This window comes from Scleropages formosus, chromosome 22, assembly GCF_900964775.1.
Source record: "Scleropages formosus chromosome 22, fSclFor1.1, whole genome shotgun sequence".
In the NCBI taxonomy this organism is placed as follows: Eukaryota; Metazoa; Chordata; class Actinopteri; order Osteoglossiformes; family Osteoglossidae; genus Scleropages; species Scleropages formosus.
Window position 1 is genome coordinate 6,369,371 of NC_041827.1, and position 21,043 is coordinate 6,390,413.

Sequence of the window (21,043 nt, forward strand, 5' to 3'; positions counted from 1 at the left end):
AGACCTTATGGCCGCAGCTCCGAACAGCCGCACCGACAATGGAGGAGCGGAACATAGTCCATTCAGACTCAATGTCCCCCACCTCCCTCGGGACCTGGTTGAAGCTCTGTCGGAGGTGGGAGTTGAAGACCTCTCTGACAGGGGCCTCCGCCAAACGTTCCCAACAGACCCTCACTATGCGTTTGGGCCTGCCAGGTCTGTCCAGCTTTTTCCCCCGCCATCGAATCCAACTCACCACCAGGTGGTGATCAGTTGACAGCTCAGCCCCTCTCTTCACCCGAGTGTCCAAGACATATGGCCGAAGGTCAGAAGAAACGACTACAAAGTCGATCATCGACCTCCGACCTAGGGTGTCCTGGTGCCAAGTGCACTGGTGGACACCCTTATGCATGAACATGGTGTTCGTTATGGATAAACCGCGACTAGCACAGAAATCCAATAACAACTCACCGCTCGGGTTCAGATCAGGGAGGCCGTTCCTCCCAATCACGCCCCTCCAGGTATCACTGTCGCTGCCCACGTGGGCGTTAAAGTCCCCCAGTAGAACGACAGAGTCCCCAGTGGGAGCGCTTTCCAGCACGCCCCCCAGGGACTCTAAAAAGGCCGGGTACTCTACACTGCCGCTAGGCGCATAAGCACAAACGACAGTGAGAGACCGTTCCCTGACCCGAAGGCGTAGGGAGATGACCCTCTCATTCACCGGGGTAGACTCCAACACATGGCGGCTGAACTGGGGGGCTATTAATAAGCCCACACCAGCCCGCCGCCTCTCACCTTGGACAACGCCAGAATAGTGGAGAGTCCACCCTCGATCGAGTAGAGTGGTTCCAGAACCCAAGCTGTGAGTGGAAGTGAGCCCGACTATATCTAGACGGTATCTCTCAACTTCCCGCACCAGCTCAGGCTCCTTCCCCGCCAGTGAGGTGACATTCCAAGTCCCAAAAACCAGAGTTGGCGCCCGAGGTTCGGGTCGGCCGGGCACTCGGCCCCGACCACCGCCCAAATCACAACGCACCGGCCCCTTATGGTTTCTCCGGCAGGTGGTGAGCCCACCGAAGAGCGGCTCCACGTTGTGGCTTCGGGCTGAGCCCGGCCAGGCCCCGTGGGCATAGACCTGGCCACCAGGCGCTCGCATGCGAGCCCCCCCCCCAGGCCTGGCTCCAGGGTGGGGCCCCGGTGACCCCATACCGGGCGGGGTAAACGGACGCCTTGATTTTTTTGTCATAAGGGGTTTTTGAACCGCGCTTTGTCTCGTCTGTCATCCAGGACCTGTCTGCCATGGGAGACCCTACCAGGGGCATGTAGCCCCAGACAACATAGCTCCTGGACTCATTCAGGCACTCAAACCCCTCCACCACGATAAGGTGGCGGTTCACGGAGGAGGACAGGGAAGATGAAGGAACAAAATTCTGACCACTCTGACATACCAAATAGTTTGTCGTAGATGATGGACAAACTGAGAACAAGTAGGAACTTCTAGGTTACAGGTAATTTCCTGCACCGTGTGCCTGTACTAGTTTAATAATAGACACGGGGATTAGTGTGCAGGCACAAGGTGTCCACAAAAGCCTACTGTAAAGGTGCAAATTAATTCCTAACATTTTGCACCTTCTGTTACTGTGCGTGAGATGGAAAGAGCGGTTCTGGGAATCTAGCTACTTCAGCAGAGGTACAGTACCTCCTCCCGCCCGACAGGGGTCACTATGTACGCGTACTCATGTTCAGGCAGTTGCAGTTGCTCCACTAGTCCTGTAGGGGTCAGCACTGATAAGGACAGCGGTTCACAAAAGGTGCGGTTCCTCTTGCTCGGTGATTATAGTCAGTTTCGAAAGATGGCGGGGACTTCGAAGGAAATACTGCTCTCTCGCCGTATTTATAAAAATTTACAGGTACTAGCGGGGTATGCTGGCGTTATTAAAATAAACTTTTTTCCGTCTCGTTAGGAATATAAGCAGGCAGATAATTTATGTATTATTTTCGTTAAATTTTGTGTTTTTGGCTTGTCTAGAAGAACGAGACGGTTCGGTCGGTGTGAATAGGATGGCATATATTTTATTATTTTTTTACTTGTAAATTTGGAGTCTTTTTCTCAGACTGTCGCCTTCTACTAGATTTCAAAGCAATGGTTGCGTATGTGACCCTTCTCTGATTCAGCTGAGTGGTCGTGTTTTCGGTTATAATAACATAAGTTATTGTTGTTGTTGTTGTTTGCTAGCTAATACTTAGCCTAACTTAGCACTCAATGAAGATGTGCTGAGACGTCTGACAGTGACGTGTGTTAAAGTAGCTGGCCTTCCGCTTCCCTTGTGCTTGTGCAGAGTCTGGCCTGTCCTCTGCTGGAGGGGCTGTATCTCCAGGACGATGAGAGTATGAGGGACTTGCTGTGTACCCCTTCTTTACTCCGCACCGACATCCTCAAATGGCTCTGCCTCAGGTGCGAGCCTCTCATCCAGCTCAGCGGCCAGCAGGGGGCGAAGCAGCTAAGGACCTGTGACCTTTAGCCTTATATCCACTAACTTGAGCTGTTGCAGAACTGTACAGATGGGTCAAATGCACAAATTTGTATTTTCACTGAGATGTACGTTGCTTTGGAGAATGTGTTGTAAATGGAAAATCTAGCTACTGATAAGCAACAAATTAATAACATCATTGTCTGTAAGCATGGGTAAACAGAATTGGTGCCTCAGTTTGGCATGCTTTAGTGAAAGTTGAAATCTGGTAAATATTGCATGGCAGAGAGAAGTGAAGTGTGTGTGTGTGTAGTAATATATAATACCAGGGCAGCTAGTAGTAGCTGCTGTCTTTGGACCTCAGGGTTGTAGGTTCAAATCCCACTTCCAGCTGTAGCACCTATAAGCAAGGTACTTATGGTAAAATAAAATTAAAATTACCTGGCTCTGTAGATGGGTAAATAATTGCAAGTAGCTTGTAAATCACTCTGGAGAGAAGAATCAGCTAAATGTAATATAGTGAATATGTGTGGGCTGCCAGTTTACCAATATAAATAAATTTAGTTTGGGTTTGTACCTTAATTTGTATAGTGTATTTAGCATTGTAAGTTGCCTTGGGTTAAAAAAAAAAAAAAAAAAAGTTGTCAGCTAAATAACTAATATTCATTGAAAGTTGCTTTGGAGAAAAGCATCTGCTAAGTGAATAAATGTAATTGTACTAATGAAGCATCTTGATGTCGTTGCATAATCAAAAGACACAAATGGAAGACTGCTTGTGTTCTAGTTTCACTTCATTGATTTTGTAGTTGTAAATATTGACACTGAGGAACTTCCTGTTGTTTTGGTTCCCAACTGTGATTTATATGTTTGCTTTTGTTTGTTAAGCATTTGCCCATCGCTGGACAAAAAGTTCTCAACACTAAGATCAACACAGACGGATGAAATAAATCAAGGTGTGTGACTTTTTAAACTGTTTTTCAGAATTGTCTCATGATATGTAACTGTCCTGCACACTTGGTATTGCATGTGTGTGTGTAGTAGCTGACATTAGTGAAATGCTCTCTGTTTGAAGTGCACTGTAACACTGCTTTATCACTTGTTATACGTAATAAAGCACATAGTGCAAATAACAATTGTGTTTACAGGGGCAATATTTCTAGCAAAAGCCTGCATACAGCTCAATCCTCAGGGGTGATCAAGCCAAAACAGGAACAGAGTGGAGTTAGAAAAGTGCCATGAAGTTGAATTGGACTCATAGCAGCTGTTCAATCCCACTCCCAGAATTGCAGCTCAGATACTCCGAGGCACCATAGTTACCACTACGTGCCACCATGTTGTTCAAAAAGATTAGAAATAACAAATTACTAATTTTTGAAGAAACATAGCCTATTTTACTTGTTTGATTCTTATCCAGAGAATATAGTGAATTGTTTGAAATATTAAGAATGATACTTTATTAAATAATTGTCATCGTATGTTTCTGTAACTTTGAAAAATTCCTTAATGAAAGACTGACTGCATAGCTTTCTTCATCTGAAACATTGAAAGTATGTTTAAGGAATATTATTCTCCACATACAGAAATCTTGCAGTTGGGCCATGAAATGATGTTGTGTAAACTGGGTGACGTAGATTTGGTCAAGGTAGGATGATTGACTGTAAGCATATAATCTTTGAACTATGTTCATGAGCAGTATTGCAGGTGAATGTTGTCAAAAATTAAGAATAATTACTGAACAAGTTTAACATGAGCTATTCCCTCTGTTTACATTCTGTGTAAGCTATTCCTAAAAAATACGTCCAACCCATGTGAATCCAAATTTGTCAGTGAACACTGCTTCTGCAATTTTTCACAATTGACAGGGTTTGGCATCACCTGTCAGACAGCTTCAGTTTTTGGAACAGCTACTTACTAGTGCTGGAGAGTCTTCTTCAAATGGGTAAGTGGTGCTTACTGAAACATCCGGTGCAGTCAATATAAAAGTATCACAACACGTTTTATCAGAATAAACTGTTGACAACAACCTGTTCTGTTACTGAGTGAATATGACCTCAGATCTGGCTCAGAGAATGGGCCGATGGGAGGAACTTATGGATCTACTCATGATGACGACTGTTTGTGTGCCAAGAGGGGAACAGAGTGTGGCCAAGGCGGTGGTGCAGAATGAAGAGTTTCTGGGTGAACTGCTCTCAGCATCCCATTTGAAGCAACTGGGTCAGCTTCTGTGCCCCACCTGCACTCCATGTACAGATGACCTAAAGGAGCTACTTCACAGAGACACGACCTGGGGCAGGGCGTGAGTTCTCTCCTTGTACTTCACGTGAGGGCTGTATTGTCTGTCTTGGTGTGCAGTTCTCCTAAAGATGTTTTATACCAAATGTTTGTTTACAATGCAATGCATAAAGAGCTACCTTCCCATCTCTTTTTTTTTTTTTTTTTTGTGCAGATTAATCATGCTTGAATTTGATTGGTAATCTGTTGTTTTAGAGCCCATCACCAGTCATTGACATTCAAACTCAATGAAGACCACCTGAATGAGATGACCGCTTTACTACATTCCACTGAGACTCTACTGGAAGAGCTAAACAAGGAGGTAAAACATTTTGGCATGTACTATGAAATATCATGGTTTTTTTTTTTTTTTTTTTCCCCCCCCCCTCCATATGATATTTCAGTAATTAACTGATAAGATGTCAGTAGCTTGTACCAAAGTGGTTAAGGTTTCAAGCTGTGGGGATGACATAGTTCTATATTCTCTTAAGATAATTTGATTTGTTCCAGTTATACCTCCAGCAATATAAATCGAGGTTTATTTTTGGTTTTAAAAAAAAAAAAAAGTTGGTGGTATGTTGATTTAAAAATTCCTTCTGTGATTCTGTCCTAACCACAATGAGTCCTTAACAGTGGTTTTGAACCAAAGGCCTTCAAAGCGGCATCAGTCACACCTTTTGTCAAGGAAACGCATGAAAAAATAACATTTTAAACCCTTCCTACCTGGCAACACGCTCAGAATTTGCCCAAATAAGTCACTGATGACCCGTTTACAGCTCTGAATTCTGGTTCTACACCCATCCTAATTTTCCTAGACCTCATCACTACCTTTGACACTTAATTCATGACATTTTACTGTCCTGTCTTAATGTCTTTGGAGTTTTAATTATGGTGCTTAAATATTTCACCTCACATCTCTCACACAGTGCTTGTAAGTTATATTTCTGAAGTTAAAGATAAAATATTAGGGATTCTCCTACACTGGGCACCTTCACATCCAAACTCAAGTTCTACATATTTACATGTTCATTCATCTTCTACATGAATTTTGTTTAACGCATTTACTTTTGTCCCTTTCGCTCTCAATTTTTCACTATTCTGATTGTACTATTTGTTATCTGGTATCTTTTTTTTATTCTAGTATTTGTTATAATTTTTTATTGTGGTACACTATGGATTTCTGTAAAGTTCTTCGAGAAGCTGCTTTCAGAGCCACTATATTAAACAAAGTATTTTAAAGGACAAACAAAGCTTACAAGTGGTTGTTTGTAGTACAGAAATAGATTGCTTTTTTTATTTAAAAAAAAAAAAAAAGAGAAAATTTCTTGTTCCATAATGGCAGACATGGGAAATTTTACTCACTAAACAGAAGATCCACAATTCTTATATTCTCTCATTTCTACTCCCCTTTCCTCTTTCTGTAGTGCAAGTTCCTACAGGTGGATGCATCCAGTCCTCCCCTCTCGCCTTCGGCTCTGCGAATTGCAATATCGGACTTGTCCCAGCTCATGTCTGCCTTCAGCCAGGTCTTCAACACTCATTTCAGAGGATACTGTAACAGGAAGCCCCCTGTTTTCTCCCCCAGCACCCATACATTCCGGACTGTCCACCGGCTACTGAATGCCTGCAACCAGGTTTGTCACTGGGAGTTGCAGTGTTTGCTTTTTGTTTACTGCAAACCTCCATAGGTGCCCGTGACAAAGCAGTTGCAAAGGATACTTGTGTAAATGAATGTAACAGTCTGTGTGAGTTTTTTGGCAGCAGGTGATTTGCCTTCAGATCCAAAGGCAGTAGCGCTAACCACTACACTGTCAGCTGCCTCATAACATTGCTGTTGTAGAATTCTACACTTTGTTTTGGTCAAAGGAATGTGGAAGGCTTTATGTATGTTGGGTTCAAACTATGCATCTGTCACTCAGGAGCTGCAGGCTGTGGAGCAGCTGTTAGATACCTCCAGTGATGTGACGGAGATGGTGAGGCAGATGCAGACAGAGCGACGCTACTGGGGACATGGAGAGAAGCACACTTTGTGTGAGTGTCGCCTGTCTCGTACAAGGGGATGGGGTGTCTTGAAACCAGTTTCCTTCATGTATTATAATTGTAGCTGTTACATAAATAATAGGTATTGACAGACGACTGAAATATTTAGAACTTCAGTTACTGAGCTTAATTTCTAAGTTGCACAGTATTTGCAATTTCTGTGCTGCCTGCTACCTTCTACTGTGTACAGAATGGAGTACTGTGCTCTACCTACACACTGAGAGCACAGATTTTGTGTAAATTCTGCTTTTGAATGTAATATGAGTGATAAATGTGAAGCATGTTGTGATATGCATTATTCTTTCTGTCTCAGCTGCCAGGATGGAAGAGCTTAAGAAGAAATACACAGAATTTTTGACTTTTTATCAGAATAGCTGTATGTAGGTGAGGACCACCAGATCTGATGTATTGCACATCTTGAGGGTTTTTTTTTTTTTTTTTTTTTTTTTTAATTTAAATAAATGGACCCATTGCACGTGCTAATATTATGACATGATTCACTTTCTCCAGTTTTTTTTTTGTACAACCAGATCTTTTTGAAATGTTGGCTTTGGCATCTAATATTTCTGATACATGTACTTTTTTTACTAATTTAATAAAAGAACTAAATATTGAACTTAAATCTGAGATCAGTGGTTTACTTGTGTAACGAGTAGCCCTTTTACTTTGTCACCTTTTCTGTGTTTTTTTTTTTTTTCTTCCAGATATTGTTTCTCTTGTGTCAAACTAAGCATCTGCTGACACAAAAAAATAGCACTTCTTAAAACCGATACTTGTCTGTCCCAGTATTCCACTGTGCTCTTCGAATTAGCTGAATGTGTTTCCCCCCTACTTTTCAATGTCATGTTTCCGAAGAGGTTCAGCAGAGACGCAGAAGTCGCTCGGTGAAGCCACATGTGTAATGCCCAGTGTCCGCTGACAGGGGGCGCTGCAGAGTAAACGGAGTGACTCGAGTTTCTACAGGTCCCCTTCGCGAGGCTGGAGGCTCCGGCTTTCGTGGACTGAGAAGAAGTATAACTTGTTGAAATTTTAACCGAAGGCCTAAACAGTATGCAAACCATTATTCCCAGAATCACATAACATCAGGAGAAACAGCGTTTGAGGGGAAACTTTTTAGTCAACATTTTCCTCCACGCTGACTTTGCATTGTTTCAAGTGGTATTTACTGCTATTTGTGCACTATGGATTATTTCCACTGTGGCATTGCTGGTTTTCACTCTGCTGTCAAATTCCTTAGATTTGTAGAGTACTAGTGCACGCATAAAAATTGTGTGATGATGGTGGTATTAACTTATTTTTATCATTCTAGTAAGGCGAACCGCACTGTGGACGGCGAGAAGAAACAGTCTGGTATTTATTGGTTTCCTTTTATTTAGACTTTTTTTGGTTGCCACTTTCTTTGTCCAAGTTCTCGCTACATTACTGCTGCTGAATGATGATAGGTAGGAATCACTGTACTTTGCTCGCTTGATGGGCTCGAGACCCGCTTGACGTCACGACGCGGCTCTCCGCTCCGAAGCTCCTCTCAGCCGCACGGCACGTGTTCGAAAACTCGGAGGAAAACAAACTTTGTGAGTTAAACCTTTTTTCTTCTTGGACTGTGTTGGTGAAGGAGTGGGATTCCTTCCCATCCATTCGTTTGCACGCAGGTGCAGGGATTTACACTCATTTACATGGAATTACTTGTCTTGTGCTGTTGGCGCACATCATGAATCGTGGCGGAGATCGAAGCCATTTTGTGCGGGACAGATGGAATGAGCAGCGCTGCCGCTGTTCTCGGTGCGCCCCCTGCGGACAAGGACACGTGTGGACAGGTGCCGACATGGTGGGACAGGGACGGACACCCCGCGTTTGCAGGACCGAGGTGTCCGATAGAATGTGCTCGAAACCTAAAGTTCCATTAGTGTCTGCGGGCTCTGACCATGTGGCGTCATCCATAAAATGACATCAGCAACTATTAATATTATCCAACTGTAGCCTAAGTGTGTAAAGTGGCCTGTTATTGGTGAGAAAGGAAGATGGAAATGTTGTTTTTTTTCAGTCATGTGAAGCAATATCTAGTTAATGTACACACATCCAGTCCAGAGTGGAGACAACGAATAGGGGACAGCTGGTAGCGTACTGGCCCAGAAGGTTGCAGTTTTGATTCCTACCTCCAGCTGTAGTACTCTTAATGAAGGTACTTACCTTGAATTGCTGCAGTAAAATTGCACAAACGGAATAGCACAAGAGATGACTGCTGATGGCGGAGGGGGGTCTCAAGTGATCTCCCTCACTGGTTTAGCTTACATGTGTCTAGAAGCCTTATTTGTACTCTAAAAATCTGTTCTTTTCATACTTTAATGCTAAAATGGGGATGTGATTGGGTTGCGCTGAGACCATTTAAGTTAGCTGTGTGTTAGGTGAGAGACTTGATGATTTCCCCCCCTTCCTATTCCCTCACTTTTGTTATCCTCTTTTCCTGTTCAGGGTTGCAATGGCCTGGAACCTGTCTTGCAATCACTGGGCACAAGTCATGAGGGATACACCCTGGACTAGATGCCAGCCAATCACAGGGTAGCCTCACACACTCCAGGCAATTTAGTGTCCAGTCCACTTGAACTGTATGACTTTGGACAATGGGAGGAAACCCACACAAATTTGATGCAGACTGAAGATAACAAAAGTGAGGGAATAGGAGAAGGGGGGAAAAAAAAAAAAAAATCATATCAAGTCTCACCTAACACACAGCTAACTTAAATGGTCTCGGCGCAACCCAATCAAATCCCCATTTTAGCATTAAAGTATGAAAAGAACAGAGCTGGATTCAAACCTAGACCCAAACTAAACCCACTACCTGCTGCGCCACCATGCCGCCCTGAGATCTGATTATGTTTTAAAGGACATCAATTTATACCCCACCAAACTTCCTGGGGACGTGCAGTTAAAGGGGTATGGAAAGCAGATTTCCAGAGAACTGTAGAACATATTGTTTAACTTAACCATGTTTTCAGTGTATTTCTGTGTGAAAAATTTTTTTTTTTTTTTTTTTTTCTCTCCCCCCTTCCAACAGGAGGATCCATTCACTGGAAGGCAATACAAACCTCTGAACCTGAACCACCATGTGATCTAGAAGAGACTGGGACAGTTGGTAGCCTCGTGGTTGGAGCTGCTGCCTTTGAATCCAAAAGGTCACAGGTTTGATCCCCACCTCTGGCTGTAGTACCCTTGAGCAAGGTACTTACCCTAAATTATTCCTGTAAAAATTACCCAGCGGTATAAATGGGTAAATAATTGTAGTCTTAACACTGTAAATTGTTTTGGAGAACAGTGTCAGCTAAATGAATAAATGTAAGAGTGCAGCATAGAACACGCTGGATGTGGCGCTCCTGATGGGCAACTCGTCGGCATGAAGATGGGGTTCCATGAGGGATCAGACTTCTACTACTTCTACCCCCTTATAGTCCTCACCTCTCTCTCCATGATCCTATGAGCCGCTGTTGGCTTTCTTCTTGTCTTCATAGGTTGGAACTCTCAATGTGTTACTTTTCTTTTGCTATGCATCTTTGCTATTTTTTTTTTTTCCATTGTTCATGTCACATCATTCCTCTGTTGTGTCTTCCAGCAAAGTTTGACTTAAACGGTGTCATGAAGCAGCCTAAACTCAATCTGTTGAACAATGTGGCCACAGTCCACCTAGTCTTCACCGTTCTCAACACCTTCATGGCTTCACTAGGATTGGAGTTTGGCTGGTAAGCAAAGAACCTTATGGTGTATTAAAAAGAACAACACATTTAGAGTGACCAGTGCAGGAAACATGAATGTGATTCTTTATGAAGCTGACACCTTCATCCAATGTGATTTGTATGTGTTAGATTACCTGGCACTTGCTCCACCGAGGTTCATCGACCTACTCGATCGATGAACCTTGGTGTAGCAAGTGGTAGGTAACAAACAAACTAGGTTTGCTTGAGACTTTTTTATGTCCAGCTATGTCTCCTCCTCTCTTAATGTAATGCATAAATTGTACTTTTGCTGAGATGTACATCGCTTTGGACAAAAGTGTCTATTTATCTACCAATTTTTACGGCTGGGAAATCCTAATGTAGCAATTTAGAGTATTCTGAATATCCTCCTTAGCACTGCGTTGCTGCTCAGTGGTATAACGTAGCCCTTACCACACCGGGATTTCAACTCTGATTTTATATCTGTGTAACATATCAGTGTCCAGTAATAACTTAGGAGGGGGGGCACGGTGGCGCAGCGGGTCCTGCTTGGGGTGCCTTGCGACAGGCTGGCATCCAGTCCTGGGTGTGTCCGTGGTGCCGGGTTGGGCTCCAGCTCACCGCGACCCCGCTCGGAACAAGTGGTTTCAGCCAGTGTGTGTGACAACTTACAATAAGAAAGTTGCTGCTTCCTTTTACTGTTAAAAAAAAAAAAAAAAAGTGCTTATTGTTTAAATGTGGTGTTGGCACATAAAAATGCAAGGAATTGTGGTTCATATACCACTCCACACCAGAAATGTCCACTGGCTTTCCTTCAACTTTATTGGCAATATTTTGCAGAAGCAAAAAGTAAAAATAAGGTAGCAACATGGGTGAAGGTGTTTCATATCCCTTGAAAAACCTTGAGCTGCCCGTAAATCGAAAGTTTGTTACCCGCATCCACTAATTTCTCAAAGGAAATATACTGCTTTCACTCAGATATTGGGCTGACTAACTGCTTATTGCCCCTGTAGTCAGACTTTGACACATAGCACCTATAATCTTCATGATTTACAGCAAGTTTCCCTTGGAATGGTGTTAAGGTGGCTATTAAATATAGCATTGGTATATACCATGCTAAATGTCATTCCTTGTTTTAATCTTGTATTTAAAAACTTCAAAGATTCAAATTTAATTGCAGAAAATCTTTACATTTTTGAAAAACAAGTCTAGTGAAAAATTTGATATATATGCTTTGTTTTGCTGCACAAGTGAAAATGCAATCAGAAAATATACAGCTGAATGTTAAGCAAACATTAGACAAAGGAAACGGTAAGTAACATATTAACAAGGTCAAAGGAGAAGAGACAGGGCCACACCTGCACTGAACATACAGCATTAACTGCAAAAAATGGTAAGTAACAGCTGCCATACAAAACAATTATTTTTTTTTTTTTTTTATTGCAAACTGGTATACACTGCATGGCTGAAAAGTTAGTTACCAAGCACAACTCACTAAAACCATCCAAATGTTTAACTTCTAGAGCTTACTGATTTAAGTTATGTAAGAAAAGATTTAGTAGCTCAACTTCACTGGCAATGAAAACTGATTTTTACTGTTATTGTAAATCTTTTTTTTTTTTAAAAAAACAGCTGATGTGAACTAGGGTTCTCCTGTACCAGTAAAAACTGAAGCGTAGTTACTTATGCTCAGTTTAAGTTAAAGCCTTCATTTCCTCTTTTATTCTTAGTTCTCATAAGTATATTACTCTGACAAAAGCTGCAGTAACTGAAAGCCAAACCCCCTTTCACACAGTCAGAGGTCAGGTTTAAAAAATTGAGGTCTGACACTATTTGATGAAGAAACCATCCTACTCTAAATAAACACCACAGAAGCACTATTACTTACTACTAATCATCAAATGGTAGAGCAAATAAAATTTAGCTATTAATTGTTGAGGGAAGCAGGTGTTCAAAGCTCTTAAATGCAATTAAGTTCAGCACTGATACAGTAGAATGCAAGGCTGTGGATCACTTTGAAAAGCTTTTTGTTGTTCCCTCTCAAACATTTTTCAATACTGGCAACTGCAGTATATTTATTCGGATTGTCCACCAACCGTTTAAGACATCTACTTAATTACAGTTAATTATTAGCAGATATACACAAAATAATTCTCCAATTTTATATAATGGTTTATTTTTTAAAAATCTAAAAATTAATTACTTGGAGGCATTGTGCTACCCATCAAACTCACTGCAGACAGCTGGAAGATCTGGGAGTGTGAGGTGATTCTGCAGCAGCAGCCAGCTGATGCTCTCTGGCTGACAAACCTCTCAAGGCTGCACTGGCTTAATACCATGTGCAAATTTTTAAAAAAAAAAAAAACAACACTGATCCAGCATACTTTTCTATATAACTGCTTCACACAAAAAATATTTACAAATAAAGAGTCAAAAATGACTAAACATCCATTTAAACCCTATCCTGTTAACTGCCCTTTAAATTTTCTGAAACACTGCATTATATTCATACAAACAGTTCCTTTAATAAAAAAATAAGGCACATGTACGGTGTAGTGACAGCATTACAAAAAAAAACTTTTAAAAATGACTGAACAGAATGCTTGCAGCAGATTAATGGATTTCTTCAGTAATGGTAACAGTAGGTGATACTACATTTAAAAAAAAAAATTGAAAAACTCATTGCATCATTGACTTAAACTAAAAATTTTCATATTTGTCCTCATTTAAGATCTATATGCATACTGGTTACAATAAAAATGGTAGTTTGGATAGTTGATGGGCTATTTAAAAAAGAATCATTCCAGTTTGCTTACAAAGGGGTTGCTCTCTGGTGTTTCCATATTTGTAAAGACGAAGTACAAGAAGGCAGCCACACCCAAAAACACGAGAAACTGGAACCAAAGTGGAATGAAGCGAGTGTGAGCAGGAGCGCTCTCCTTGCTAGGGCCGTCTCGGGAAAGTTTTAGAGGAGGGGGCTTTGAGCGCGACACGTGACTGTAAACAGGTTCTGTTCTGTGGAAGCTGGGTCTGCAAAACAAACAACCGACATGTTTTTAAACAAGTACATCAACAGGAAGACTGACAGCACACAAGGCTCATTTATGTCATCTTTACATACATGACTGGTTCTGCCTCAAATGCTCATCATGAACTTTCCATCTCTAGGACCGAGATTCAAGGCCCAAGAAAGACCTTACTGAAGTAGCCTTATTTAAGAAACAACGTGAATTGTAAAGGGTGCGCTGGCGCAGTGGGTTGGCCTGTGCCTGCTCTCTGGTGGGTCTGGGGTTTGAGTCCCACTTGGGGTGCCTTGTGATGGACTGGCATCCCATCCTGGGTGTGTCCCCTCCCCCTCCAGCCTTATGCCCTGTGTTCCCAGGTTAGGCTCCAGCTCACCACGACCCTGTTCGGGACAAGGTGTGTGTGTGTGTGTGTGTGTGTGTGTGTGTGTGTGAATTGTTCCGCTAAAGCATCCTGCTGCATGAATGGGTGAAACTAATTTGCTTTGAATACACACAAACAGTAATATTTAAATAATAACAACACAGTGGCACAGCGAATAATGCTGCTGTCTCACAGCACCTGGGTGGTGCGCGAGAATGTGGGTTTGATCCCTGCTTAGTCTGCGTGGAGTTTGCATGTTCTCCCTGTGTCTGTGGGTGCTCTGGTTTCCTCCCACAGTCCAAAGACAAGCTGTTCAGGTTCCCCCCAGTGTGTGAGTGACAGATTGTGTTCCACTAATGTATGGATGAGTGACCCACTGAAGTAGTGTATCTAGCAGTGTAAGTCACCTTGGGAAATAAGGTGTGTGGGCTCATAACATAGAGTTCACTGGAAGTCACTTAGGAGAAAAGCATCTGCTAAATAAATAAATGTAAATGCAAATAATAAAAAGTTGTACATGTCATTAAGAAAAGAACTTAAGAAATAAAGCTATACAACAGACTTACTGGAACTCATAGTCCATCGGAGATTCCCCAGTATACCCTGGACTTGTATAGCGCCTCTGGAAAGAACTAAAAAGGAAATCGCTTAACAGGTATCTTGTCAACACGGTTCCATTGGTCCAACATTATTTGAACAGTGGGAAAAGATTTGAAGATGATACTTATCCCCCAGGTAATGAATGGTCCAGTTAAACTTTTCTCCAATTTTTCTCTTTACAACAAAGCAAACAACCTGTGTTTATACAGCTCTATGTTTACACACACAATCGGTCAAGTGTAGAATCACACAGTTTCCACTGCATGACTGGTGTTCCTGATAGAAACAGCATACGTAAGACGTGTCCTGTTACCATGGAGACCAAAGTATAAATAATAAAGCTGAAAGTGGCAAGATGACAAATGTTGTACGTTTACAGCATGACTTGGTCAATAATCAGGTCTACAGGAACATTTTGGCAGATCTACATACTGAGGGACATGTATACTATTATTTTTATTGACTGTCACTTGAGCAATATGGTGGCACAACAAGTATGCTCTGAAATCTAGTCCATCTGTGTCAAGTTTATGTTATATGTTTTGTGTGGTCTTCCTCTGGGTGCTATGGTTTCCTCCCAGTCCAAAGACATACACATTTAACTGAAATGTGACTAAGTTTCCCTAATTGTGTATGTATATGTGAGTGAATACCCTATAGTGCACAGGGGGGTGCGGTGGGGCAGTGGGTTGGACTGGGTCCTGCTCTCCAGTGGGTCTGGGGTTGGAGTCCCGCTTGGGGTGCCTTGTGACAGACTGGCATCCTGTCCTGGGTGTGTCCCCTCCCCCTCCGGCCTTACGCCCTGTGTTGCCAGGTAGGCTCTGGTTCCCCTGCGACCCCGTATGGGACAAGCGGTTCAGAAAGTGTGTGTGTGTGTGTGTGTGTGTGTCTGTGTACGTACCCTATAGTGCACTGACATCCCATGCCGGGGCTACCCTGCCTTATACCCTATACTTCAGGGATTGGCTCCACACTCTGCACCGGGCAAGCAATACAATGGATGGACAGATGATTGTAATTTGGGATTTAAAAGTGACTTCAGAGTTACATGCAAAATGAGTTACAAACAAATTTACAGTTCCAGTTTTATCCATTGAGGAGTTCAGTGTACAATCTGTGCAACACTTACTGATTTTACATGTTAAAAAAACCTGGATTGGAAATGATCTGGCTAGATGTGAACATTAAAACTGGTTATTAACACTCACTGTAAAATCTGTATGTACATTTGTGTTGGGGCACCTTAATGTGGAATTAAACCCTCAGTTTAATTTTGGTCAAAATTACAGCAGCATTTGAAGCCATGTCTATTTCTTGTAATCTAGACTTCTAATTTTTACTGTATTCCATACATTTCTTTGAATAAATAGTTTTTCTTTGGCGATAAAGAAAGCAATAAAAGAGCATCTTTTAATCAGTTGCCTCATTAACTCTGCATTTGACTGTTTGGAGACAACAACTGTAAAAGGGAACTTACCCATCACCAAAGTTTTCATTTTTTGGCTGTATTTTGAAAACAGAAAAAAGATAGCTAGTTAAGGATGGAAAACCATACAAAAACTTTTGCTGGAAACAAAATATTACTTAATATTACAATACTTACCGGAGTGCGATAGTGGACATAAGTAACCTCTTCCTCTGCAAGAAATAAAGGAAATAAAGTACAAATTAACCAAATGAGAGATCTCTCACTACAAGAGCAAGCAGGTTAACAGATGAAGGCACTTGGGGGAAAAAAGTAGAGAATGCTGCCATCTGCTCACTTAAGTGGAGCTCTTCCAATCTGTGCAACGCATAAAAAAGAACAGGAGCAAACAACAGAACGTTTCCCCATCCACTGACTGTAGTCTCTGAAAATATTGTGGCCGATACGGTTACAAGATACCATTACAGGGAGCAATTTGTAATTTTTTAGGCATAAGCCTCAATCCCTTATTATATCAATAAGCTCAAATCACCTGAGAAACGTGTCATAAACTGTTGGTACCAAACAATTTAACTGTGCATTGACAACTCTGTATCTAAAGCTTTTTATGTGTTCTTCAAATATATTCCTGTTTACTGAGCTGTAAGGTGTTCTGGAGAAAAAAAAGCCAAATGTCAAATTCCAAAGCAATTGATTGCTACTGTAATTCCACATGCCACAATATTTTTATACACTTTATTTGATCATATTATAAAAAACACCAGTAAGACTGAAGACCAAAAAAACAAAGCCCAGTAGAAACACGTTCCAAAGAAATTCATTCACACAAACCCCCCTCAGATGTTAGGATATTCTGAGACCAGTTCCATCGTACAAGAACCACGTCATGACTAGAGTCATGAGAAAAACACTGCAGAACAAGGACATTAAGCATCGTATGAGCTACGGACTGGCCACAATTGGTGTCGCAGTTTCAGCTGCCTTCATCCGCAGCTCTCGCACGTATGCATTTTCTTTTTCCTTCACACAAAAGGAAAATTACAGCAAGATTCATCAGGATATGTGCCTTACGCTCCTCTCTGTAGTAAGTCTTGTCAGAGGAGGGCTTCCCTTTGGCATCCTTGGCCATGACTTCCTTCAGCTTCTTTTCGTACAGTTGTCGTGTCGAACCTAAACGCATCAGGAAGAGATGTGAAAAACTTTCTGCTAAAAAACCCACAGGGCCACTTATATTCGCCAGGTCCTTCTCCATAACTTATCGAACCACACAACATGAGCCCAACAGCTTCTGCAAAACAAATACTTTCATTTAAATATTCATTCTCATCGGTAAAATGTTGCACTGAAATACTGCACTTATGTCAAATTCAGTAGTATCTATTTACTACTTTAATGTAGTGTTCTAGAATCAGGATGAGGACAAAACTCCCTTTGCTAAAGACTATTTTAGCAACATACTCCATTGTCTAACTGGCACTGTGAAATCTCTGAAAGTGCAGAGGTAAGTATACATTTAACAATTTATATGGGAAAAAAAAAAATCTCTGTTTCTATGTGTATAAGAGACATGCTATGTCTCTCTCTCCTAATGTAATGCACAAATTGTATTTCCTATGAGATGTACCTCACTTCGGAGAAAAGCATCTGCTAAATGAATACATGTAAATGTAAAAACCATTAATTTCTCTAGATGCTGGTTTAAAAACGTGTGAAAACTCAAAAACCTTAAAAAAAAAAAAAAAAAAAAAAAAAAAAAAAAAAAAGCACATCAAGATGTCCAGCATTCTGCTTAGATACGTAACTTAACAAAAGCAGAGATTCCACCTCATCGGAACTCCAGTTGCAAAGCTGAAATCTGTGTGTTTTAACCTCTTTTGTGTATAATATACAGGAAGTCCTCAACTTACAACATATCCGACTTATAATGGCCGTCCCATCAGCCTTATTATATTGTTTCTAAGTCCCGACATTTGGTCGTGACATGTAGCAATGACTCTTCCATCTGCCAAGTGATAACATCATTGACCGGCCGCAATGCCAAGGAACCACATTTCCTACGGACTCAGCCTGTGCGTCTAACAGCAACTGCATATTATTTACGAAATAAGAATGCATCACTTCATTTGTGATTCCATTCAAGTTACTTTTTTTTTTTAAAAAGCAATGGCTACTCAGTGCAAAAGCCACTGTTATGGTGGTGCAGAAAAGAAACAGCAAATGAAAACCGCTTTAGAAATGAAAGTGAAAATAATACCGTAGCATGATGCATTAAAATACTGTGCTGTATGTTATTTTTATTCAATATTAAAATACTTTAAAGTAATAATATGTTAAATTAAAGCCCTGTTATACAACACTGGATCATGCATGTCAACTGTTCACGATTTACATGATGGGTATAATGGGATTTGTGACTTTTGATGAGGATGTCAGAACGGAACCCTGTTCTGTGTCACAGTTAAGAGCACTTGTGCAAAGTACTTGAACCAAACCAGTTCAATGAGTTTATTTTATTGAGACAACACCAGTAAACGCCGCTGACTCCCTTACAACATGTACTTACACTTGTTGAAATAATATTACTGTCATCTTCTTCATAGTCCTTATTTCTCTCGATGCACTCCTCATGGTAAAGTTACATTGTGTAGCTTTGTTTACTGTACTGTTTCACTTCATCCGCACTGCTACATCCTCTATATCACAGATATGGAAAATAAAACCCAACATTGCTCTGATGGGGTTTTTGTAATAAACGTACTTACCGACCACGGGCCCATGTTTGATACCGTACTCATCCAGCAGCTCGTTGATCTCCTTGTCAGACTTGGTGCTCAAGGACGACATGGCTGTCGCTGCAAGGATCTGAGGTGAAACAAGCACACGCGCGCACACACATGCGCACACACACGCACACACACCACCCTATCATTTACATATGATCAACATATCCTCTGGTAGTGTGCTTAGAGCTGCTGCACCTGGATGCAAAAAGGTCACAGGGTTGAATGAATCCCACCTCCGGCTGCAGTCCCTTGAGCAAGGTACTTACCCTAAATTTCTCCAATAAAATTACCCAGCTGTAAGAACCTTAACACAATGTAAGTCGACTTCTAGAAAAATCATGTCAGCTAAATTAATAAATATCATATTTCTCTGATGCTTTTCTCCAAAGCAACTTACAATGTTAAGTTACATATAATTATGTAGCTATGTGATTTATAGAGCTGGGTCATTTTACTGTAATAAATTAGGGTAAGTACCTTGGCTTGTTGTTGTTCGTCAGGGTACTACACTGCCAGGTGGAAATCGAACCTGTGACCTTCGAGTCCAAAACAAGGCAGCGGCTGTACCACTACTCAACCACAGCACTATTATTATTATTATTATTATTGGAAAAAAAAAACGCTGTTGTTGGTATCTTCTGGCACCACTGTACTACTACACAGACAATACGTGAGAGGAGCTGAGCTGAGGCGCGGGACACTCTGTGTCCTCGTGAGGAACAGACAGAGAGAAGCGCGCGCGAGCACAGCTCCGCACGTTCGGCCGAACCACAACATGATGGTCAAAATGGCAATTTTCCCTAAATAAAGCTGAGAGTTACCAACAACAACAACTAAGCCAGGCCACTAGTACTAGTAGTAGTACGCGAGCGACGGACAAGGAGTGGCTGCAGTGAGAGAGAGAGAGTCAGTGTAAACACAGTTACGGCTGGATAATAAACGGCTTCGCTAGTTTACGTGGCAACGACTGCGAAGGGAGCGGTTCCACATTTTACAATGAGGTTTTTTAAATAAAAAAGTCCTACCTAAAGTACTTCGATGTGTACGTGTGTACTTACTTTTGCTACAAGAAGACGACTCGTAAGTTTTGCACGGCGCTCAAAGCCCCACGGCCTTCCCAGCCTCCTCCGCTCCGTGACGATGACGTCACTCCCTCAAACCACGTGACGTCTTCGGTTGCCTCGCGTGCCCGCGGAATCTGTAGGTGTGTCTCTCAGCCCAAACTTCGACGTTTCGTCCGCAGTTTGGAAGTTTCTGTGTTTCTGGATTCGCGCATCGATAATGGAGGGGGAAAAAACACTGCAGGATGACAACTTTCGGAGATATCTCGAGTTTTTCTTCTCAGTAAAGCTACCCTGAAAACACTGAGACACTACTTTCCTCATTGTTCCAGCATTGATTTGAACTATCCAATCATGTCTAAGTGGAAGTTGTCAAACTGAAGACTGTCAGAATTATGTTCGTTGGCTATTGCATTATAAAAATCGTCGTGTTATAATTTATGCACAAATTGTCTTTTCTACTATGAGATGTACGTCGCTGGAGAAAAGCGTCTGCTAACTGAATAAATATAAATACAATGGAGTTCACGATTAAAGGAATAATTTTTTCATTTTTATTAACATGGAAAGTGTAGTTGTTCATCTTTCTGGCTGCGTGTTGCGTATACAGGACTTTCACAACACATTCAAGTTAATTGTCTTCTACTGTTTCATTGATTGTACGCTTCGCCAATGAGCTGCCGCGTCTGCCCTTAACGCGCATGACAGATGCAGAAGTAAGAGACGGGCGCCCCCTGCTGGGAGCTGCGTGTAATTGAATGTGGTACAATACTGTGCTGTACTGCTGGGTACTGTGTTCCGTAGTTTACGTGGGGTAGAGTTGGGGAGTGAGTCAGCCGCCTGCCTGCGAAACTGGGCGTTGTCCCTTCCCTAGCTACTACTCTGCTCCCTTTTATTTCTGAGAAATCTTGCACAACATGGCATCTGGAACATGACCACACATACTGACTGACTGAAAACCAGGCCCTACTACTAGGAAATGGAGTTCTATTGCAAAGCACTGTTGATACAGTCCTCTTGGGCATATTAACCCTTTTCTATCCTTACTTCCCATGGAGAAGTACCCTTACAGTCTTGATGGACCATTTCAGCTAAGTATCTTGATCAGGGAAACTACGGCAGCAGGGGGATTCAGATAGGGAACCTTCGGATATAAGGTAATGACCCAAAACACTGCTACTTGCCAGACAAGCATTTTAAATTAAAAAAAAAAAAAAAACCATGTCAGATCTGTACTCATAAATGCTAGTGTTAACATGGGGGGGGTGCAGTGGTGCAGCAGGGTTCTGCTCTCCTGTTGGTCTGGGGTTCAAGTCCTGTG

At 41.8% G+C, this 21,043-nt stretch overlaps 2 protein-coding genes across 2 annotated transcripts; one reads left to right on the forward strand and one right to left on the reverse strand.

Moving 5' to 3' along the window:
• Nucleotides 1-1,824: 1,824 nt before the first annotated feature.
• Nucleotides 1,825-7,176, forward strand: haus7 (HAUS augmin-like complex, subunit 7). Its single transcript, XM_029247905.1, has 10 exons — nt 1,825-1,889; nt 2,319-2,434; nt 3,336-3,403; nt 4,031-4,092; nt 4,313-4,389; nt 4,579-4,746; nt 4,938-5,043; nt 6,146-6,355; nt 6,641-6,752; nt 7,075-7,176. The coding sequence occupies exons 1-10, from the start codon at nt 1,833-1,835 to the stop codon at nt 7,143-7,145; spliced, it is 1,047 nt and encodes a 348-aa protein (XP_029103738.1). The 5' UTR covers nt 1,825-1,832; the 3' UTR covers nt 7,146-7,176.
• Nucleotides 7,177-11,233: 4,057 nt separating this feature from the next.
• Nucleotides 11,234-19,809, reverse strand: emd (emerin). The gene is made up of 7 exons (XM_018725266.2): nt 19,720-19,809; nt 18,641-18,740; nt 16,950-17,048; nt 16,056-16,090; nt 15,930-15,955; nt 14,419-14,484; nt 11,234-13,495 (listed from the first exon to the last, which is right to left on the reverse strand). Exons 2-7 carry the CDS (start codon nt 18,720-18,722, stop codon nt 13,264-13,266), a joined length of 540 nt encoding a protein of 179 aa, XP_018580782.1. The 5' UTR covers nt 18,723-18,740; nt 19,720-19,809; the 3' UTR covers nt 11,234-13,263.
• Between the last annotated feature and the right edge of the window lie 1,234 nt (nt 19,810-21,043).

What these genes read in the sequence shown, in the direction of transcription:
- haus7 (XM_029247905.1), top strand. Translation starts at nt 1,833, where the DNA reads ATGGCGGGGACTTCGAAGGAAATACTGCTCTCTCGCCGTATTTATAAA. An exon ending in CTCAAATGGCTCTGCCTCAG is followed by an intron (nt 2,435 to 3,335) that starts GTGCGAGCCTCT and finishes TTGTTTGTTAAG; the next exon opens with CATTTGCCCATCGCTGGACA. An exon ending in GACACGACCTGGGGCAGGGC is followed by an intron (nt 4,747 to 4,937) that starts GTGAGTTCTCTC and finishes CTGTTGTTTTAG; the next exon opens with AGCCCATCACCAGTCATTGA.
- emd (XM_018725266.2), bottom strand. Translation starts at nt 18,722, where the DNA reads ATGTCGTCCTTGAGCACCAAGTCTGACAAGGAGATCAACGAGCTGCTG. An exon ending in GACTTACTACAGAGAGGAGC is followed by an intron (nt 16,091 to 16,949) that starts GTAAGGCACATA and finishes TATTTCTTGCAG; the next exon opens with AGGAAGAGGTTACTTATGTC. An exon ending in AATGAAAACTTTGGTGATGG is followed by an intron (nt 14,485 to 15,929) that starts GTAAGTTCCCTT and finishes TTTCCTTTTTAG; the next exon opens with TTCTTTCCAGAGGCGCTATA.